This window comes from Triturus cristatus, chromosome 3_1, assembly GCF_964204655.1.
Source record: "Triturus cristatus chromosome 3_1, aTriCri1.1, whole genome shotgun sequence".
NCBI classification, from domain to species: Eukaryota; Metazoa; Chordata; class Amphibia; order Caudata; family Salamandridae; genus Triturus; species Triturus cristatus.
This window is the reverse complement of record NC_140583.1, coordinates 250,906,811-250,924,975: the sequence shown is the minus strand read 5'-3', so window position 1 is coordinate 250,924,975 and position 18,165 is coordinate 250,906,811. Positions and strand designations below refer to the sequence as shown.

Sequence of the window (18,165 nt, the reverse complement as noted above, 5' to 3'; positions counted from 1 at the left end):
GGCTGCCGGCGATGATGAGAATGCGGGACGCGCATTTGACCCTGTAGAGAAGAGGGGACCCTACATCATGACCAAAGCACCTTCCATTCATGTCAAGCTGCGTAAGTGATATCATGGGCAGCCCACAAATTCTTTTGAACTTTCCTCACTTCCCATTCTACTCATGCCCCATCCACCTTGCGCCCCAACTGGATCTTCTCTGTTCTCTTCTCCATTCTGTATCTTGCCCGCCTTCCTCTTCTACATGCCATTCTTTTTTTACAATTCTGTGTTTGCTCTACTTCTGCCATTTAGCAGAATGAAAGATCGTTGTAGCCCAGAATGTGACACACTGCCACCCACGTGTTCGTATCTGCCAATATCTTACCCATAAGGACGTAGCTGTCTTTAGTGCAGTAGATGCAGGGGGCTCTTTGCATCCCAAACATAGGTGTGTTTTACCCACCTAGACAGAAACAGTCTTATTTCCTTGCTTGCTTGGGGATCCATGCCATCCTTCCCGCGTCGCATCGCCTGCTCTCTCTGTTCCCACTGTTACTGTCTACTTTCCTCTGTAGGAACCAATTGAGATTCTGAGAAGGTGGAGACTTCACATTTTGGAGTGTTCAGGGACTCCCTCTCTGCACATATGAGCATCTTTATTTCAGTGACAACCCTGATTATCCTGAAACCAGTGGCTTCTTTTTTTTAATGTCATGGGACACTCTGTTGCTCTCATTTGTCATCATAAAGGGACCCCATGACTCATTTTGCATGGTCTGTGCTAACTACAAATATAGACCATTCATTTGGCTGCAATTACCATGGAAATATATAAAAGTATTAACTGAAGAAGAAATACATCTCGATTGAAGCAATAATCTCGACCAGGCATCCCTGCTCTAAGAGGAAATGACAAGGAACATCTAGGTCACCAGTATAAGTGCACCTGTGGGAAAGTTTGGATTTTTAAGGCTTTCTTAAAAGCAACGTTATTAGAGATGGATCTGATCGGAATAATGTTCCACGCTTTTTCTGCATAGAAGCAAAAAGATCTACCTCAGATCTAGAATGTTTGATTCAGAAAAGCACCAGAAAGTTAGATGACAAGTCTTGCAGTGGTGATGAAATATACCACCTGAAATTAGATCTAGTAAAGTCTGTACTTGTTACAAGGCCTTAAGCAGGACTGGAGAAAGATTTAAAAATAAAAAAAAAATGTAAATTTATTTTTGAATGCAAAGCCAGTGTAAGGTTGCGAGATGACCAGAAATGTGCACGACTAGGTTAAGACGAGCAGCTGAGTTTTGAATATTTGAAAGCGTTTCAGCATATAGTTCCGTAGGCCAAAATAGGCTGTTGCCATAAACCCAATTTAGACGAGATAAGTGCCTTGCTTCTTACTGGAAATAGGAATATAAAGTAAGATTTTGCGCAAGGTTCTAAGTGGCAGAAACTTGATGCAGATCGCATTGTAATCTGAGCCTGCTTGTTATAAGAAATTATTTATTTTATAGTTTTATATAGCGCGAACAATACTTATTTGGCTGGATAATTTTACATTTAAATCATTGTCATTGAGAATTGTAATGTAGTTTGTTGCTTCTTCCTGAGTACCTCGCCAAATGATTAACAGATCATCTATATATCTGGTCCACAAGGCCACCTTCTCAAACCATTGTTCATTGGGCTCGGCCCAGGCCACGTGCTTCTCCCACCAGCTCACGAAAAGATTTGCATAGCTGGGGGCGAAGCACGTACCCATGGCGGTCCCCTGTGTTTGAAGCTTCAAACGTCCTGAAAATAATTTCGTTTTATTATTGAAACAAATTGCAGTATCATGCCATTATGTTCTTGATATTTAAGTGGTCTACTTCTCAAAAAGAATTCTAATGTCTGTAATTCATGATGATGTTTTATATATTTCATTTACTCTCATTCACATGGCCTGGTTTTAAGCTTGTGTAATTAATTAGTAGTTGCATTATTGGTCATATATAATTTATTTCTTCATGCTGTCATTCAGTCTGTTTCTAAGTATAGTATGAGAATTAAGTATTGGATTAGATCACGAATCTCCTTATTCCTCAGTTGTCAACTGGGCCAGTAGAGAACACCCGGTTCATCTACAGATGGATTGTCAATGTAAATCCATCTGATCCTGTGCTTCACACTCAGCAAGCAGATGTAAGATACTTTGTAGTAACCAAGGTTTCTCCCTTTCTTTCCTTCTCAGCAGTCGATGCTGTTAAACTGGTTCAGACACTGGCAGGTGTGCCCCATCATGTCTTTCTGGTAATGCCTATTGAAACCATAGTGATAGGACTGGGTGTGGTCCTGCCTCGGTTTGTGTGGAACTTTGACTGTCTTTAGGGAAGCGCAGAAAGCATTGTTCTGATGCTAGTTTATTTTTCCTTGTAGCATGTGTACTCTTTTTAAGGTAAAGCTCTCTATGCCTAAGGACAGTCATTATTTCTCACTACACTCTACACAGCTCTAGGTGTTATATCTTAGATTTGAAAACCAGTTTTATTTCCAACATTGTATTGATTTTAGAAGAATGAGGGTCTGAGTGTCCTCAATTAAAAAGCAAAAAATACTCGGAACCACTGGTAATTACTCTGGGGGCATTCCATTTTATCATTTTACGGTGGTCTGTGCCAGTCGTACAGATTGGGAGAAACCTTCAAGGTTCAAACCAATAATATTCAGGTGAGACGCACATTTCAGAAGTTGATTTATTACTTCCATGGCACACTCAGACTGTGCGTGAGCTCTCTAACCCAAGGATGCTGCCACCAGGCAAAGCAAAGCTCTGACTGCATACATAGCATGATTTACTAATTTCATAGCAGGAGCTCACGATACCTGCAGTAGCATGGCATTCTTCAGCTTGGCATTCTTTCTGTGCTTAGCATGGTATTTGGTGGAAGACGTTATCTGTCTTTGACTTACATGGTGTGCTATGACTATGACTATGGCAGTGCTGAAGCAGGGTATAGTGTGGCAGGGTGATGGTGTTCTGCATCTAAAGTACCACAGTGTAGCACGGTGTACTTAGGCAGCAATAGTGCTCTATGCACCTACCATTGTGTACTATGTGATGCCCACATTTACCAACCAGCAAGTTGTCCACTAGGGCACTTATTCTCTGCAACTAACAAGTTGTATGCATACCAGTGTAGTAGGCCTGAACCAAGCATGCCATATTCCTGCAGAAATGTACTTTCCACTTTGTGGATAATGGGGATAAGGAAGTACACGAGACCGTGTAAGTGGAGGTAATCCATGGCAGCAGTTGTATATCTTGTTTCTCGGTTCATCAGAATATGAAGCAGGTGCCGCTAGTCATGAATTCTTCTTTCAGGATCGGTTGTAATTGAGCCACTGTTCCAGGAAGTGGACCTTTTGTACTCTGGAGTAGCGCTCTCTCCATTGGAAATGTATTTAACGCAGGTTTCTAAAACGCACAATTCATTTATCAAACAATTTTCTGGTTGAAATGTGTCCAAAAACTAAGTAAGAAATGAAGACCATCTAGACTTGATGCATGTGGTGTTACTAGTTTCAGGGCTTGGACATTGTGGTCTTGTATCCTAGTTAGGCTTTGCTTGTTCAGTATAGTTGCTCAGTTAGGATCCCATAATTCCACAGAGAATGAACAAAAAAGATTAAGAGTGCTATTCTTCCTTGGCACACTCCAGTTTACTCTGCTGGGCTATTGCTCCCATTTCGGAGTTGTCCAATATTGTGATTCGCTGAGGCTGGGTTTGTACCGTACCACATTTGAAGTATGTTGAGTGGGATACTTTTACATTGAAACAAATTATTTTTCTTTACTGAACTGGATGTATGTATTTCCATTTATAGAGCGCACTGTAACCCTAGGGGCATCCTGGCGCTAAAGACACAGAGAAGAAACTTAACAAGAACTAACAGAGGGCAGAAGGCCCATGAAATTATGCTCTGGGAAAGAGCCAGGTCTAAATCTGCTTACGAAACAGTGTCAGTTCCTGAACCTGTCTTAACTCTGAAGGAAGACTATTCCACAAACTGGCAGCTGCAACGCTGAACGCTCGTCTCCCAAAGGAAGATCTCTTCATCTTTGGAATCCTGGCCAGCCTGGCTGCCGAGGAGCGCAAGCTGCGCGTGGGGACATACCAGCTAAATAGACGTTGCAGTGGTCCAGGGCCCAATCCATGAAGCGCTTTAAAAACTATGCACAAAGAATTAAACAAAATTCTTTGTTGCACAGGGAGCCAATGTAGCTCTGTTAATGCCATGGTACTTGATGCTTTGCGCGGTCTCATTAGGGCAAGCTTAGCAGCTGCCGTCTGGATACGCTGAAGACGCCGAATCAAGAAGCCAGGGGACTCCAGCAACAGGGTATTACAGTAGTCCAGACGAGTAAGAATAGTATATCAGACCACTGTGCCTCTGACTTTGGAGGGAAGAAGTGGTAAAACTTTACGTAGGCCTCTAATGATCATGTGGCAGTTCGAGGCCACTTTATTAACATGCGACTCCAAACTCAGCTTCTCATTGAAGCTGACCCCCAGGTTACGCACGGTCTTCACAGGGACCAGAGGGGTGTCCAGGGGAAGAGGCCAAAAGTTAGAAGGCAAAACCTGTGGCACTTTACCCACTGCACAGTGCAAAATCTCAGTTTTAGCACTATTGAATTGCAGAGCATTAATTTTCAGCCAAGATGCCATTTCTGTCATACATTTGTGGAAAATAGTTAAGGAGTCCGCATGATCCCCCCCCTCCAGGGAAACAATCAGTTGTGTGTCATCGGCGTAATTGACCGCCCTGATGTTGTTAGTTTTAGTAATTTCAACCAGTGGTCGCATATATACATTAAACAGGACCGGACTGATTGAAGATCCCTGAGGGACACCATGTTTATTAGGCAGGAAACCTGATTGATGCGGAGGCAGAAATACTGCCTGCTGTCTATCCGATAGATAGGAGCGAAGCCACTTCAGGGCCAGATTTGTAACTCCCACCTCCTCAAGTCTTTGCAAAAGAATGTCATGGTTGACCGTATCGAATGCGGCGGATAGGTCTAGCAATATCAATGTTGCAGAGTGACCCTTATCCGCACGCATCCGGAGATCGTCTAAAACGGTAACCAGTGCGGCTTCGGTCCCATGCCCGGGGCGGAAACCGAACTGATTTTCCTCCAGCTTGTAGTTGCCCTCCAGGAAACCAGAGAGCTCCTGACTGACCAGGCGCTCTACTATCTTAACCGGGAAAGGCAACAGGGAGATAGGTCAATAATTCCCATAACAAGAGGGGTCCAGCGAAGGTTTCTTCAGGAGGGGTGAGACCAACGCTTCCTTCCAGCAAGACGGAACCACTCCACTACTGAGTGATTGAATAGCAATCTGGTAGAGATGCGGAAAAGTCTCAGGACCCAGTTCCTTCCAAAATTTCTGAGGATCCATTGGAGAACCGGAACACACTTTCTTGGCCAACTAAATGAACTCCTCCTCGGAGGGGCAAGTCCAATGATCAAGAAGAGGCCATACCAAAGACAGTTTTTCCCCAAGGTCCGTCCGACCGGATGGGTTAACTATCAATGATTCCACCACTGCCCTAGTGCTTAACAAGGAATCAGATTGCAGCCCCTCAATAATTCCCTTGATTTTATTATGAAAGAAGGCTGCCAGCCCATCACATAACTCCTGTGAAGGAGTACTCTTGTTACCAATGCACTCTGGGTTGGTAATATCTCTCAAAATGTTAAAAACACATTTCACACTATTAGGTGCCTTTAGTATAAGGTCCGCAAAATACGACGCCTTAGTGGCTGCTATAGCTCTTTTGTATCTAGCTAAAAGATCCCTCCAGATAATTTTATCATTATCTGAGTAATGACTGCGCCACTGCCTCTCTGCGTGTTTACACTGGATCTCAAAGTTCCTTAATTCCTCCGAAAACCATGGTGCAGATGGAGACCCCCGTTTCCTGAGCCGTTTCAGAGGAGCAAACAGATTGATGGTGTTTACCAAATGCCTACACAGCGCCCCATAGTTTTCATCAACCGACTTTCCCGGGTCAAAGGAGGGGACCGCACCAAAAAGTGGCGCTAATTGGGCTTTTCTCCTAAGGGCCTTCCAATCCCTAGCCAGGACACTCCTTTCCTCCCTGGTAGATGGCCTACTTCTTAGGACCGGCAGCATTCGAAATTTGACCAAATGATGGTCAGACCAATCCACTGGAAGAATACTGTCCATGGCCACCGCATTATCCCCAGCAAATACCAGATCAAGCACATGGCCAGCAATATGGGTAGCCTCCAACACCAGTTGCGGCAAATTTAGGTTGGCACATGATGCATTACCTATCCTCTACTTAACTGTATGTATTGCTTGTGGGCCCATTTCTATAATATGATAGCACTGTACTATTTATAAAGCTTTGCTTGTATTTTAATTGCTGTATGTATTGTCAGTTACTGAATTTATTGTACACATTTTTTCTAAAACCAAATACCATTTTGCATACATCTACTCTACTAGTGGAATCATTTATATGACCCGTGGTTCTGTTGACTATCCTATTGATATTGTTATCCTTGCCTTTTTTGCTTTTATTAAATATTTTTTTATTTATTTCAATTAAACCAATACAAAGGAACAAAACGTTACATTCACGACAACCTCCCCACCCCCAATCCTCCCCATGGTTGGACCCAAGGTACCCGCCAGCAGAGGATGTATATCTTTGGCTACAATTCATTCCCACCCCCCTACCCCCCCCCCCCCCCCCCCCGGGCCTTGTCCAAAGACCCAAGTCTATGTTGAAAGTCCATGATGGTTGTATTGATTCCCCTCCCCACTTGTGTAGAAGGGATGGCTGCCTTATCCCCCTCCCTTAACCCCCAGTCATGCCCCATCCTCCCCATATCTTATCACATTTTCTCTGTATCCTCTCCCTTTTATAGGCTTCCCTTTCCATTATTCTACAGAACTCCTTTCCTAGTTTCCAGTTTTGATGTGTAAGGAGAATCTCAGAGCCCCATTTATGTGCAATGTCCCACTTAGCCACAATCCAACCCAAGTTTACTAACAATTTCTGGTATTGGGAATTGTCTGATGGGTCCCACACACCCAGAGGTGCCAAGCTGGGTTGTAGTACCAATGGTAACCCGATTGCTTCCTCTGTGTTCCCAACTGCTTCCCAGAAGGTTGGTTTGAATAAGGGGGACAGCTCCATAGTGTGTGTAGAAAAGTACCTTCCAGTCCTCAACCTCGAAGGCAATCCACATCACCGGTTCTACCAATCAATCTTGTAGAGCTGGCTACGCTTGTCGTATGTTCTATACAGGACTTTAAGTTGGATCAGTCTGAAACTCTATTTATTGCTACCACCACAGGGAACTCTAATGCTTCCTGCCAATAATCCTCATTCAGCTCCCCCATGTCCTGGGTGTTTCTCATCACTGTGCCATATGTCAGTGAGATCAATTTATTTTCTACCTGCCCATCCAGGAGTCTGTTTTCTAATGAGGGAGAGACTTGAACCGCTTTCAATAATGAAATGGGTCGATACAAATTGCATCTATCTGGGGGTTTACATGCCTTTGGGATCAGAGCAGCTGTCATGGCTGCATGTCATCTGGGAGCCCCCTTCCTGGAACGCTTGTACATATGCCATGTGTATGGGAGTGGAGTTAGCCTAGTCTTAATGCTTGTGAAAAACTGTTTCTTTTGATTTCATAAAATTATTTTTGACTGGAAACAAAGTTTTAAAATATATCCAGATTACCAGTGCCTATAAACTCTTATGTCTAAAACTAGTTTCTCATCCTGAGAATAAGGGCTAGCCCAGCTAAAGTCCCTCACACTAGGCAACAGTAGAGACCGTTCCTTGCACCTGGGCCCTTTATCTTCACAGCAAAAGTAAATCCTACCTTATTGAAATTAATTTGGCAGGCTACTAAGAGTCCGATTGAATGCCAATTTTGGCCTCCAACCTCTTCAGTACATTTATTACAGCTCAAATTTCATGTTGGGTTGGAAAGTCGTCAGTGTGCAAACATGAGTGCTTTGCAATCCAAGATTAGAGCATTGGGGCCCTTCGTTATCTCTACTTATACATTCAATTTAATCCAGCCAGGCTAAGGAGTGTCCTTCTGCAGTTAGCTATTTTACAGGGTGGAAACTTTGAAGATTGTGGTGTTTTAGTAACAAGTCATTCAGCCACACTTCTGCACCTGCTCAAGCACTATATATATATATATATATATATATATATATATATATATATATAATATATATATATATAATAACCAAGGTGCCCTGAAGCAACGGGAGGTCACTCGACAGCGCTTCAGTTCAGTTCAACAACTAAAATATGTGAAAACTGAATATTGACTGTCACGAACGACATAAGAATCAATCAGAATGTAATAATGTTTACAAGATTTGCAACTTGGTCGTTTGATATGGGATACATAAGTGTAAGCATCAAATATATCGAATGAAATTTGTTTTCAACTATGAATGTTATTGTGTTATAAGAAAGATTGAATACCTTTGAGATCAAGTCTGTTTTCACTTTTGTTTGTGCACGCTGCGACGTGCTCGGAACCAATTCTGATATGTACTTCCTGGTTCAGGAGCGAGGTCATATGACCAAGGCTGCTTGTCAGCCGAAACGCGTCGTCTGGTGTGAATAAACTTTACACCTTCCTGCAGACTACGGAGTGGCTCGTCTTTCTTCCTAGGATATTGGGGAGAACTTCAATGCAAAATATATATATATATATATATATATATATATATATATATATATATATATATATATATATATTTATATTATAACCAAGGTGCCCTGAAGCAACGGGAGGTCACTCGACAGCGCTTCAGTGAAATGCAGCCTGCTTTCCTGCGTCACCTTGTCATTCTCTTGCCGACGCGTTTCGAGGTACATAACCTCTTCTTCTTGGGCAGCAAACTCAGCATTTGAAACTCGCATTGTTCCATTTCCGGCTTTATTTATTTGTTTATTTAGTATGTTGGCCCCCCAGTGGGCGTTTGTTCAGTGCAACAGTGAATTGCCTCATGGGACTTAGAGTCCCCAATGCGATGAAAACTATTCTCTTAAGTAAGTTCAAATGTTGGTTTGAATTAAAACCTGTATAATCCTTAGTAGGTAGTGATGCATTGAAGCAGGCTTGAATTGGCATATTAAGCAGACCCTCCAGGATTTCGCGATTTCGCGGCTTGCCGCGAAATCGGCACTTTTGTAAAAATGCCGCGATTTTTACAAAAGTGCCCGCGAAAATCGGCACTTTTGTAAAAATGCCGCAATTTTTACAAAAGTGACCTGATCCCGTAGTTGATGATGTTTTGCCCCCACAGGCAGAGGCGCAACTAAAGCCAAATTTTGGGGGGTGGGGGGCTAAGAAAAAAATTCGAGGGGGGGCTGAATCTTTAAGCAATAGGCAGAGTGGAGCTCTAGCCATGTAAACAACAACGATGGCAGCGAGGTAGGATGCTCCCCTCGCACCTCTGCTTTGGCCTGCAGTGTTTGCAGCGTGATCCACTTGCTGCAAAGCTCAGGGCTCAGCACCTTTGCCCTCTGGAGGACTGAGAACCACAGAGACTTGCGTTCCACACAGTGCCCCGAGAGGAGTGGTTTTCGGTGCAGGCTGGGATTGAAGACAGGCCCAAAAGATAACAAAGAAGAGACCTGGCAGACACCGGGAACATGCATAGTGCTCTCACCACATCGTCTTTACTCCAGCATGAATGCCTGATTCACAGCAAAAACTCCAAAGCAGCACACACAGAAGAGTCCCATCAGGGCCTAATAGACCTTGGGCAGTTAGTGTCGGAGTGGACTGTGAGCCAGAATGGCAGCGGAGGTAGGAAGTCTCCGTTACGATTGGGGATAAACCAAAATTAAATACTGGCTGAATGAAATGGAGACAGAAAGCCTCATATTGATCATAAAGCGAGCTCACTTTACCTATTGATCACAAAGAGCCCCCTCCTTACGATATAAATTAACAAGCTTTGGCAACGCGGCCGCGAAAGTGACGCGGGCGCGAAAGTGAAAGTGATCGCGATTGCGATTACGATCGCGTGCTACGGAGGAAAGATGAATGATTATGAGTAAAATAAAGTGCCGCAAAATGCCGCTAAATTTCCATATTTGTGCCGCTAAATTTCCATATTTGTGCCGCTAAATTTGCGAATCCATGCCGCTATATCCTGGGGGGTCTGATTAAGCGCTGTGCCGATCATTTCTGAAAAGTTCCAAAGCTGCAGCCTCACCAGTTGGTTTCACGATCCTCTTCCAACTGGCAATGGTGCTCCTCCCCACGGCCGGGCCGCCGTATACGAATTTTATAACCAAGGTGCCCTGAAGCAACGGGAGGTCACTCGACAGCGCTTCAGTGAAATGCAGCCTGCTTTCCTGCGTCACCTTGTCATTCTCTTGCCGACGCGTTTCGAGGTACATAACCTCTTCTTCTTGGGCAGCAAACTCAGCATATATATCCTCTTCATTCTTATCTTGTTATCTTAATTAATTTTCCAAACTAGGCATTGGATCCAGAAACATTTTATAGGCTAGAAAATACTATTTTTACAGTTCTACAACAGTGCCTTTGTTAAAGATATCTGTTTTTTTATTTTCATCTTTGAATGAAAACTTGTGTAGGCCATTGTAAAATTACATCTTTGCCTAAAGCGTAAAAGGCAGCAATGAAGAAACCCTTTTTATTTTCCTCCCTTGTAAAAGACAAAAGAATAGAGGCTGAATGGGCGTACAGCTTCACATATATTTAGGGTTGAGCCTGCGAGTGCATACGCTTCGCTTACAAGATACTATTGTAAACAAAAAAGAGCTTGGAGCCCGCCCATTGCTTACAATTTGTCGGTTTCACGTCACTCTTCTTTAAAATCTCTTTAATTGGCCACAGCAGGCCATACGTCCGTTCCGATCTTTGCATTGCGGCATAGATCAAGTGCAGATTGATTCAAGTAAATCTGTGCTCATCCACTGCTCCTGACGTGATTGAGGTAGTATTTGTTCTCCCCTCCTACTACGCCTGCCTGCTGCTCCCTCTATAGCTCTTGACATTTTTGCAAGCTTTTGCTGCCTCTGCTTCTGTTTTACTTACTGTGCATACTTCTTATCTCTACTTTTATCCTCCTGCATCACCTTCTCCATGATGTTGGCCCCCATCCTCCCACCCCTCTCTGCCGTTCATAATTGGTGTGCCTGTTTGCATGTCCTCTCTCTGTTTCTCATGTGTCTCATGTTTCTATGTTTGTTTCCTTTTCTGTCTCTGCTTCTGTTTCACTTAGTTCTGCATGCAGTGTCTGTCTTTTTCACTGTGCCTGTCTCGGCCTCTGTCTTTTTTTTTTTTTTTTTTAGGTCGCAGCCTACCAGACAGCGCTACTGTCTGGTTTGCTGAAGGCATCTTGGGGGACATTCAAAAAGTTGACCTAGGAATGCATTCTGCCTGTTGCTTGCCATTGGCTTTGCGGTTTGTAACCCACGTTTTCTTGCTTTCCATTTGCTGGCTTTATTTGTTTTATGCTGTCTAGCTTGATTTCGTACCTTTCCTTCCCTTTCCCATACCTTATTTACGGTATCCTTCAGAGTGCTCCCTTTCTGTAAACCGACCTGTAAATCTTGTTCTTATCTTGTCATATTTGCTGTGCCATCAAAGACCGAAGTCAAATGCCAGGAACTGTCTTCAAGTGTGCTGGTTTACTTTTCTTTTTCTGACTTCAAAGTGAGAGGATTTATGTGGCAATCTTGCTGGATACTGGGGGTAGGAAAGCGTTTTTTTCAAGTACACAACAACATTTAAACAAACTGTGTAAGTGTTTCAGAATTGGGAGCATAAGTGAAGCACATTTTGTTATGTCTGTGTATTGGAAACTAATACTTTAATGTGATCAAAACAAATCATTACACAGGTGATGCAATTTCCACACATTTTCGTTTGTGCACTGTATAGTTTTATTAGTAGAACTGTATGTCTGTGCAAATGTAATGGTCATTTCAATTGAAATTGTGTTGTCTGTAATGGCAGTGTGCTACCACACAATGAATACTCCTCTCCACTCTGCACCACTCCACACCACTGCACTTGATGCCTCTCTACTCTACCCTGTACCACTCTACTCTACACCACTGCGCTCTTTGCCACTCCACTCTACGTCACTCCAGTCTAGGCCACACCACTGCGCTCTGCACAACTTCACTGTACGCCAGTCTACTCTAGGCCACTTGGCATTACTGCACTCTACACCACTGCACTCTATGACAATACGCTCTATGCCAATGCACTTTACTCCATAACACTCATCTCTATGCCCCTGCACACTACGCCAATTCACTGTTTGGCAATCTAATCCACTCTGCACTCTACACCACTTTACGCTACGCCGTTACAGTCTATGCCACTCTACGCATCTGCGCTCTACCCTGCACCACTCCATTCTACGCCACTTCACTCTGAAACAATCTACCCTTAGCCACTCCACGCCACTCTATTCTTAACCACAGCACTCTATGCCAATACACTCCACACAACTGTATTCTTCATTTCACAGTAGATCAAGGACCTACTGTGTATCCCTCTCATTCACCTGACCCGCAGTGGGGGAAAGGCCTTCTTTTACCTCGCGCCCTTTTACTGATACAAGCTTCTGCTTTACGTTCGCACCTGCACAAATTATGGCAAATTCAGAAAGCTACTTAAAGCTCATCTTTTATGAATCCTTTCCCCTCCCTTCTGTACTTGTTTCCACAACATGTCAAGTATCGATAACATAACATTTCAGTCTACGCCACTGCATTCTACTCTGCACCACTGCTCTCTTCGCCACTCTACTACACTAACCTCTGCAACACTGCTCTCCGCCTCTCCACTCCACTGTACACTACTATACTCTACTGTGCACCACTCTATGCATTGCACTCTATGCCACTCAAATCTACTCTGCACTCTATGCCACTCGATTCCATTCTATGCCACTTCCCTCTGCATCACTCAACTCTACACCACTCCACACCACGTCACTGCACTCTTCACCACTGCAGTCTTCTATGCACCACACTAATGTATGCCATTGAATTGTACGCTCTGCACTCCACACCACTATACTCTGTAACACTCTGTGCCAATGCAATCTGCATCAGTCCACTCTACGCCACTCCAGAGCAGGCCACTCTACGTGATTCTACACTATGCTCCTCCAATACACAACATTCTCTGCTGCTCCAATACACAACACTCTGCCACTCTATTCTACAACACTCTACTCCACACTTCGTCATTCCATGTCACTCTCCTCTGCACCTCTAACTTTAAACCACGCTGAACAGCAGCCACGCTGGTGTACAGCATGGCTAAAAACACATTGGCAAAGCCAATAGCTGTTGCATAGGTGAGACCTATAGGCTTTGCCAATGTTTGTTCTACTTTGCCCTTCTCTCTCTCTTCCACTGCCTCTCTGTGCCCTAGTCTCTGCATCTGTATGGCTGTGGTTCAGCCAGCCACGACAAAAACAAACAGCAGAAAATGTTTCCGAGCAGTTTACAGCATTGACATCGCACAAACCAACACACACTGGAGTTAGTGCCATGAAAAAACAAGAAGAATGTCCTTTCCTCAATACCAGGGGCCATTTATCCTTCTTGTTTAATGTAGTTTGCTCGCCCCTGTGCTTTCCCTCCTGCCCACACCAAAACCCTGCTCCATTGCTTTCATCCACTCCTTATGTCTATTTTTGCAATTTTATATCGCTGGAACATGACCCGAGTGCTTTTACATGTGCACCAGTTGCAATACACAAGGTCTCGTTCATTTGTTTTGGCATAGGGATAGTAATATACTGTCTTCATATGCACCTAACTCTGCACGTATGCCTATATGTAACCGGTGTTACCGTGGCATGGTAGGGAGTTCATTTGTACTTAACCATGTCTCTTATAGCACTAAACATTCAATCCATGCGAGGATTAGAATGTGCATTAATCGCAATAGAGCACATTCTTTCCCTTTTGCACAGAACTGCAAATGGCCACGAAGAGGCTCCAGGAGAAGCTTGACAGAAATATTATAGACCTTTTTGGAATTTTTAGAAGAAGGGGAGACGTGGTGTCCTCTCCATTGTAGTTTATATAGCAGGCGCAGAGATATGACATCATCATCAAGTTGGTCTTGGAGCAGGACTCAGTCCTACACTGTAAGCAAGATTTAATATCTGTGCTGTGGAGTGAAGGTTTTCCTATGGCAGTCCCAGGTTTACAGATCAGATCCGTGAGCGGTTAAGAACCTAATAAATTCTGATGGTTAAAGTGGCGGTATGTGCTGTGTTAAGGTGGTTAAAACAACACTCTAACATATCACTCAGAGCAGTAACTTCTCCAGCGATTTGAAAGAAAGTCTGTGTACTTGGAAAGCACTAGTTTGCCAGAAGTGCTAAAACAAAGACAAGCACCAAACCTTACAGGGGTGTGGCCGAAGCAGACCAGAGTTTCATGTTAGAAGGCCAAAAGCAACGTAGAGACATCCAAAATCATCAGTGCTCCAATCACCACAATTCACTTGTCACGATTACTAAAAGTGGTCCCAGTTACAGACACTATCAGTATCTAAATCCCCACTGTACCAGCAACACTACCACCAGTTCCAACCAGTACCAGCACCCCCACTAACCATCTGAGCCAGCTAGAATCCCCAATCACCGTAAAAGATAAGATAAAGTTCCCCACCCTCAGTCTGCTTTAAATCTAGGTAGCGGGCAACTGAGGTCATTGACGGATGTTTTACAAACCTAAGATTCATTCTAAAAGAGCAAAAATGAGATTTTACCAAGTTTTTTCAAACTCCAGTTAATTTCATTTTCAGAAAAAACTGTTACAACCCTAAGGTCAAAAATCTTTTGGACGTAGGTGAGCTAGGGGATTGAAGGTGCATTATCCTGTTTAAGACAGTCTATAAGAATCAATTCACTGAACAAATTGTGCGTTGAGAGCCAGATCTTTAGCCATAACTGTGGGGCAAACTGAAATAGATCCTTCACGAAGGCCAATCTGGCTTCTAATTGTGTAATAAAACTAGCCGTGCTCCTAGGCACCGCAAGTAGCCTGCATAGGAATTTAGTTTTGATCATTTGAAGGTTGCCCAACGAAGAACGGCCCAAGCACCGGCCCCATAAGTACCCTGGGAGATGCACATACTCTTACAAGTCTTTTGGAGAATTTTAAACTTGAATACATTTTCCCCTTAAATTTGCCTGCTCTCTGGGCAAGAGGTTACCCCAACTAAAATCAAAAGACATCAGGAACCTTAAATAATAAAAATTGGTTACTTTGGCAATGGGGATCCCCGCTTTATGATGAGAGCGGGTATTCTTAGGATCACATGTCATTATGCGTGACTTCTTATGCTTAATTTTCAGGCTGAGCTCCCCCATAAAATCATAAAAAATATCTGGGAACTGTATGTTGTACGGGCCGATTAAAACTGTGTTGTCCGTATATAATAAAACCGGGACGACGCGGTTCCATATCTGCCTTCTATATGCCTTGTGCTTTCCTTGAATCTTTTCTGCCTTGTGCAATCCATTCCATTCCCTTTATATAACCCCCACCTGCCTTCTGTGCACATTGTCTCTGCTGCTCATCTCCTATACTGCAGCGTCTGTTTAGTGCACTTCTGCAACATCTTCCAATTTTTCTGGTGCACACCCAAGTCCTCCCTCTGGCTACCACCATGTCTTTCCTGGGCATCTCCTACACCCTCTATTGCTACCACCAGAGCCTCCCACTGCTCCCAACGTATACCCCTCCCATTGCCCATCCTGTGCTTCCCGCCTAAGCTTCTGTACTCATGCCTCATTAGCCCAGTCTGTACCACTTTCTTCTTTCTTGACCATATTGCCTTCGACGCTTCTTCCTCACTAGCTTTTTCCGCCTGCATCAACCCTTCACTCCTCCCTGTAGCCCTTGCCACCACTGAATCACAGACTACTTTGCCATCCACTCCTCCATGCCCTTCATCCCCACTGTGCTTCAGCGTTGCTCTGAAGTATAGTCCCTGTGACCCTTTAGTCCCTCCCTGCGCTCCTACACCCGCCTGTTTCCTGTACCTCTGTGTATTTGATATTTCTTCTCCTTTGGCCTCCCGTTTTTGAAACTTACATGTCTCTTTGTACTGTTTAGTAGTCTCTTTGTCAGCAAATACTTCACTTGTGCTTCTAATGCAAGTTGTGTGTGCATATGTGCATATATGTAGATGTTTTGCAGACTTCGCCTTACAACATCCAACTGTCAGGAAACAGACTAACGCGGACCCATAAATTTAGTGCATAGGATTTATTAAATGCCCTGTACCACCGCCATGACGCGTTTTGGCATACAGAAGGCCTTGCTCACATAACACGCATGCGGAGTGCCTCCAAGTATTTAAAGTGCTAGTGCAGTAACTCGTGACCAAACACATGATACAATCATAGACATGGAAGAGTCAAGTTCAAATAATTCAATGATTGCGCACCAACCAACACAGTCTTATGGTAAAAAGATGCTGGATTATTGGGTATAAATACCTTAAAAACAAATTTAAAATATTTAAAAGAAAAGCCAATGCACTTTAAAAAAAGAGGTTTTTTTTCATATGAATACGGAACATTTTTTTATACCTGATTTGCTAAAACAATGAAGTGTGAAGAGGTACATGTTTAAAATAGGTAGCTGTTCAAGACAAAAGGTTAATATCATGCAAGTGCACATTGTCAACTATAATCCTATCAGATCATGATCAATTGGACCCCAATATATCAGTCTGAGATCGCATTCGTACCTCAACTTTTCAGTATTCTGTTACAGTTGTTATTATAAAGTGCTGGTGCTTTACAATTTAGCCCTAAGTGGGCATTAGATATCCCCCTCATTTGCTATGATAAAGTGCAAGTGCTCTAAAGTGTCACCCTGTTGAACCAGAGACGGTGCATAAAGTGCCAAGTGCTCAATATATGAAGAATACAAGTGAGTGAGGGTCTGAGCTGATTAAAAATATATCTTGATTATGCAAATGGGCAAGGTAAAAGCCAAGATTATAGACAAGTGTGGAAGTCCTCACTCGAGTTGAGACCAAGAGGCGCCTTTGTGTCCAACTCCAGGATGTACCTAGTTTCCAGTTGGCGTAAACGGGCCTCATGGTTGCCTCCCCTTCTGAGTGGTGGAATTGTATCCACGACATAATATCTGAGGTCTGTAGATGTTTGTGTACATGTGCACTGGTATGTAAACATAAACAAGATAAGCCTGTATTGATGTGGAACCCGTTCTGTGTGTTTTACAGAAGTTCGAGAAAACCTTTTTGGTACCTAAAAGACGCTTAATCTGGGTATTCTCCCTGCCTGCATTGAATTTTTGTGGCCCTGTGCCCGCATTCCTGCAGCAGAAAGGCCCTTGCTGGAGTGGGACTTGGTCCCTGAGCACTCACCGTGTTGAAAGGATGTACCTCCTCACCTGTGTGTTACTGACACTATACAAGTGCCCTTTGACTCCCGCAGCGCGAGTCATGCCCGAGCGAAGACCAGGCCTGTCTGTGCTGGTCCGTGGCCGAACGAGACTGGGCCAACCCTCTGACGTGGGGGATATACCTTGCAGATAAAGGTGAAGTAATACTCTTATAACCTCCATCCCAGAATGGGCAAGCGCAAGGCAGTTGGAAATTGTGTATCCTCACATAGATCCACACACAAACCTACAAGTATTCGCACTATGCTGGAGCAAGTGATCGGGTTGTATCAAATGAAATTGCCCTTCAATGTCCCTCCATGGTTCACCACCACGGATGGAGCCACAATTGACATAACAAATAACACATCATATATTGGCACATGCCGAACTCCATCGAAACACAACAACCCTAGCTGCCCCTCAGAACCAGCATTAATCGTAAACCGACAAGTGCCTGTGATCTATGGGCGAAATGTCATTCGGATCAGGCCGTAGCTAGTAGGGGTTTAGGCTAAACAACATGGGCGGAGTTAACATTAAGGAGATCTATAATAGATTTTCAGTGATCCTGGAAGCACAGTTAAGACCCATAAAAGAGCACCTTGATGCAATAGAAGCCCACATAGTGACTGCACTCAGCTCTCACACTACATCATACACTGGGACCAATCG

General features: G+C 43.7%; 1 protein-coding gene across 2 annotated transcripts in view; it reads left to right on the top strand.

The window, feature by feature from the left end:
• The window catches only part of FAM219B (family with sequence similarity 219 member B), a 95,379-nt gene that overhangs the window by 46,622 nt on the left and 30,592 nt on the right, over window positions 1-18,165 (top strand). For both annotated transcript variants that reach the window (XM_085643813.1, XM_085643814.1), the window contains exon 2: window positions 2-101. In XM_085643813.1, coding sequence (XP_085499939.1) covers window positions 2-101 — 100 coding nt within the window. The remainder of the gene's footprint in view (window position 1; window positions 102-18,165) is intronic.